Source organism: Otolemur garnettii, unplaced genomic scaffold, assembly GCF_000181295.1.
Source record: "Otolemur garnettii isolate 467f Iridium unplaced genomic scaffold, OtoGar3 scaffold00007, whole genome shotgun sequence".
Taxonomy (NCBI): Eukaryota; Metazoa; Chordata; class Mammalia; order Primates; family Galagidae; genus Otolemur; species Otolemur garnettii.
In genome coordinates, this window is record NW_003852402.1 from 24,592,822 (window position 1) to 24,597,727 (window position 4,906).

At 41.1% G+C, this 4,906-nt stretch overlaps 1 protein-coding gene across 2 annotated transcripts in view; it reads left to right on the forward strand.

The window, feature by feature from the left end:
* Positions 1-4,906, forward strand: part of LOC100940566 (uncharacterized protein C3orf20-like) — a 91,293-nt gene that overhangs the window by 14,506 nt on the left and 71,881 nt on the right. For both annotated transcript variants that reach the window (XM_023509431.1, XM_023509432.1), the window contains exon 2: positions 4,425-4,545. In XM_023509431.1, the coding sequence (XP_023365199.1) occupies positions 4,425-4,545 (121 nt within the window). The remainder of the gene's footprint in view (positions 1-4,424; positions 4,546-4,906) is intronic.

Consider the following 4,906-nt stretch of genomic DNA (forward strand, 5'->3'; position numbering starts at 1 on the left):
TCAATCTCCTGCTGGGAATGTAAACGATGTGTCTGAAACATTTTATGGCTTCTCTGGGAAGAACAGCTCCTTGTCTGATAAGGGAAAAGCAGCTCCTTATCTGATAAAGGTTAGCATACTCCAGACAGTGGGGATGGGCGGCCATCTGGCGTCATTTGGCTCCCGACAGCCAGGTACAGTGATTCACACCTGTAGACTAGACTGAGCTAAAGCCAGCCCAAGAGTTTGAGGTTGCTGTGAGCTATGATGCCACCGCACTCTACCGAGGGAAAGTGAAAACTCTGTCTCAAAAAGAAACAAAGTGAAACTCTCTCTCAAAAAGAAAAAAAGCTTCCTAATGAAGAAAGTACTTCTAGTCCTGTAGTCTGAGCTAAAAACAAAGTCCCCACTTGTGAAGGCCTATGATAATTCCATTGTGAAACTATTAACACATTTAATTGATAAAATGTGATATGTCCATACAATGGAATGTTATTTGAGCATAAAGCAGAATGAAGTACCAATACATGTTACAATATGGATTAGCCTTGAAGACATTATGCTAAATCAAAGAAACCAGTCACAGAAGACCATATATTGTATGGTTTCATTTGCATGAAATGTCTAGAATAAGGAAATCTGTTTAGACAGAAAATAGATAAGTACGCAAGGAGAGGAAGAGATGGGGAGTCACTGCTAGTGGAAAAAGTCCTAATGGTTTCTTTTTGGGATAAAAATATTCTAAAATTGATTGTCATAATGGTTGTACAACTCTGTATATATTCTAGAAACCACTAAATTGTATACTCTAAGTGGTAAATAGTATGACATGTGAGTTATATTTCAGTAAAGCTGTTATATATAAAAGAGAGAGTTCAATGTATTAATACAATTTTCTGAACTGTATTTCATGGTTAAAGTCAGTATCATTATTTCCCTTTCTCCTACAAGAAAACTAGACCTTAACTTGGTATTCCTTATTCAGTCTAATGTCATTTAAATAATATTAAATAAAAAATAAAAGCCATAGGCCAGGTGTGGTGGCTCATGCCTATAATCCTGGCACTCGGGGAGGCCAAGGTGGGAGGATCTCTTGAGCTCAGGAGTTCCAGACCAGCCTGAGCAAGAATAAGACCCCGTATCTGCTAAAAATAAGAAAAATTAGCTGGGCATGGTAGTGGGTACCTGTAGTCCCAGCTACTAGGGAAGCTGAGGCAGGAGGGCTGCTTAAACCCTGGAGTTTGAGCTAGGCTGAAACTAGCTAGGCACTCTACCCTGGGCAACAGTGTGAAACTCTGTCTCAAAAATAAATAAATAAAAGCCATAAATGAAAAAATTAATATAGAGTGGCGAATGTAAGGTTGAGCAGTATAATTTCTGAGCTCTCCTTTAGGACTCACTCATGGACAGACCTATGGAATTACAAGTTAACAAAGTTAAAATGGAAATTAAAATGTCAACATTTTTTCATTTTCCAGGTAGAAGTTCGAGTGTTCCGTGCCCTGGTCATACTTTAATATTGCCCAGAAGTTAGGTTCATACTGGGAAATTTTCCCCTTATTTGTTACATAAAAACAAAGTTCCAAGATGAGAATTATGTTCATGAAACCAATGGGAGGTAACAACATCTACTGTACCTTCCCCTCTGTAGTGATCGCCTTCCGAGTCCTCCTTCTCCTGTCTCCTTTGATAACAGTAACTAAGCAGATAAATGCGACACCATCTGTTGATGGTATTTTGGGAACTTCACAGAAGCCTAACATTCTAAGTCTCACTGCTAAGCCATGCCCTTGTGTAATTTCATCCTAGGCACCACAGACCATCCTTTGGCAGAGGATAGTGTCTGCTTTCAGCAGAACTGGAGGCTCAGAAAGAAAGAAGGCAAAAACAAAATAAAACGAAAGATGCCTTTAAAGGGCTTTCATTGTTTAACTGTTAATGATCTTTTTAGCTAATCTTCCTTTGGGCATCTGTCATCCCACCTATAGGGGTCTTGGTGAGAAGGCTGGTCAGCCCATGCCAGTAGGGAGATGAATGAGAGGGCCAGAGGACCCTGGTTGCCCAGATGAGTGTGTAGGGAAACACCCAAGCTAGTGGGGAGACAGCTGCTTTTGCCAAGCTCCTACTGAAATAAATGCACAGTGGATGGTCAGGGTCTTCCCTGAGGCTTCTGGCAGGAATGTGAACAGCTGAAGGCTGGAGTGCCTGGGGCAGTAAAAGGGTAGTCTGTACAAGAAAGGAATGTGCTCTAGGTGGCCAAGGCTTGGGCCTCTGTTTCTACTTTTTTCCATTGGTTTGGTCAGTTGGACTCCACTATTGAGCCCAAAGCGTCCCTTTATACTGTGAGACTCTTACTGTTTTGGTATATGGTGAGCCCATCTATCAAAGTTTATATTGGGCTGCAGGTCCTTTATTAACTAAATTCCTCAATTTCTATTTTCTTTTCTTCTTCTTCTTCTTTTTTTTTTTTTGAGACAAAGTAGCCCTTGGTAGAGTGCCATAGTATCATAGCTCACGGCAACCTCAAACTCCTAGGTTTAAGCGATTTTCTTGTGTCAGCCTCCCAAGTAGGGACTACAGGCACCCACTACAATGCCTGGCTAGTTTTTCTATTTTTAGTGGAGAAGGAGCCTCACTCTTATGGAGGCTGGGCTCTGAACTCCTGAGCTCAGGCAGTCTACCCACTTCGGTCTCCCAGAGTGCTAGTATGAGCCCTTGCGCTGGGCCTCAATTTCTGTTTTCTTATCTGTGAAATGGGACCCATAATACCTGTAGATGGAATTGTGAGGACTTAATTATGAAAGCAAATACTTTGGGCGGTGCCTATGGCTCAATGAGTAGGACACCGGCCCCATATACTGAGGGTGGTGGGTTCAAACCTGGCCCCTGCCAGCTAAAACAGCAACAAAAAAAAAAGCCAGGCATTGTGGCGGGCACCTGTAGTTCCAGCTACTCAGGAAGCTGAGACAAGAGAATCGCTTAAGCCCAGGAGTTGGAGGTTGCTATGAGCTGTGACACCACGGCACTTTACCAAGGGTGACAAAGTGAGACTCTGTCTCAAAAAAAAAAAAAGAAAGAAAAGAAAGCAAATACTTTTATAGAACTTAGAGAATACTTGGTTCTATTCAAAGTACTCTACCCATATTGTGTGTTAACTCCTTTAGTTCTCACATCAGCCCTGTGAGGTAGGTGCTGTTGTTAATGGCACTTTTAAGGCAAGGAAACTGAACCAACAGAAAGGTTAAGAAATATGTCCAAGTCCACACAAATAGGAAATGCAAAAGCTGGATTCAATACCATACCAGTCCAGCTCTCCATCATTAAGCAGCATGCCTATTAAGACCATGTAGTTAAAGTCCTTGCACAGCATGTGTTGCATAATAGGCTCTATAATAAATGTTATCTATCAAAATAATTATCTCAAGACTGAAAATGCCCTGAATGCAGCACAGTGCCTCACCTTGGCAAGCCTGGAGTGCTTAAACAATGTCTTGCATCTAGTAATTACTCAATATATATTTGTTTAACTGAATCCATTTTGTCAACAAGATTGAACAGACTTTTCTTAAGCCCCTTGTCTGTGCTAGGTGCTGTGCCAAGATACAACAAGGCTGTCCTATCACATTGGTTTGGACATTAACACATAGTACAATGCTGCCGATCCAGACAAGCTAATAAAATGCTCAGCTGCACTCAGAGAGAGTATAGGGGGGATAAAATTGACTCCAGCCTATTCTTCACCATCCAAATCCTAGATGGTTCTTGAATCCATGCCTGTGGCCACCTTTCTTCCCCATGCCCTGGTTCAAGCTGCCATCCTCCTTCCTAGGCCACTTACCTGGACTTGACCTCTTAACTGGTCTCCCAGCATTTACTCTGATCCCTGCACCAATCCATTTGATCATGTCAGCTCCCTGCTTTGTTAGAGCTGGTTTTTTGCTCTAAAGATAAAATTTGTATACGGCTTAGAATTCCTATTAGCGCCAACCACTCTCTAGACACACTGGCTTTTCTTTCAGTTCCTTGTATGCACTATACCCATCTCCTTGCTTATAGCCTTTACACACAGTTGTATCCATTTGGAACACACATCTGGGTCGTATGTCCACTCTGATTCAGTCAACCACAGCCAAAGCAGCCAGGGCCACATGGTATGACAATCAGGATAGGCAAAGCCCATTCCTATGGCCCTATAAGTAGGGGTGATAGGGTGGGATAGGGTGGGTCTCAGAGAAGGAGCATCTTAATCAGCTGAGCAGGTATGTATCAACCTCCCTTTCAGGAAGCTATTCAGGCAAAGGCAGGGTGACCGTCCTCCAGCAATGTGACAGGACAGATTCCTGTACCCTTGGTGACTTCCATCACTTCAGCCAAATCAGTGACTTTGTGATTTTTTTTTCTTGTTCTAAGTGAGTCATGTTTTTCTGTTTATTTCTTTTCCATAGAAAAATAATAGCAATGATGTTTAATCAGGATGGAGGAATGGTGATCAGCAAAAAAGGACACATCTTAAGGGAATGGATGTGGCCATCAAAGGGAAAACTTGATGATCCAGTTGAAGTTTGGGTATTATTTTACAATTTATCATTCTTATAGTTATTTCTTACTTTGTAACGATAATTTACTTTGCATTTATTAAATGTACTATTATGGAAAAAGAGGATTGAGAGGATTGAATTACTCAGTTTGGCTGTCTACACTAGCCAATGGATATGATACATTTTTTGCCTTTTGTTATTTTTTGATTTGTACAAATTCATATACATGTGAAATTTTGTTACATGTATGTAGGGTATAGTAATAAAGGCAAGGTATTTAGGGTGTCCCATCCCAACACAATTTTAAGTGTAGTCACTCCACTCTGCTATCAAATATTGAACTTTTTCTTCTGTCTTCCTGTATGTTTGTACTTTTTTTTTTTTTTTGA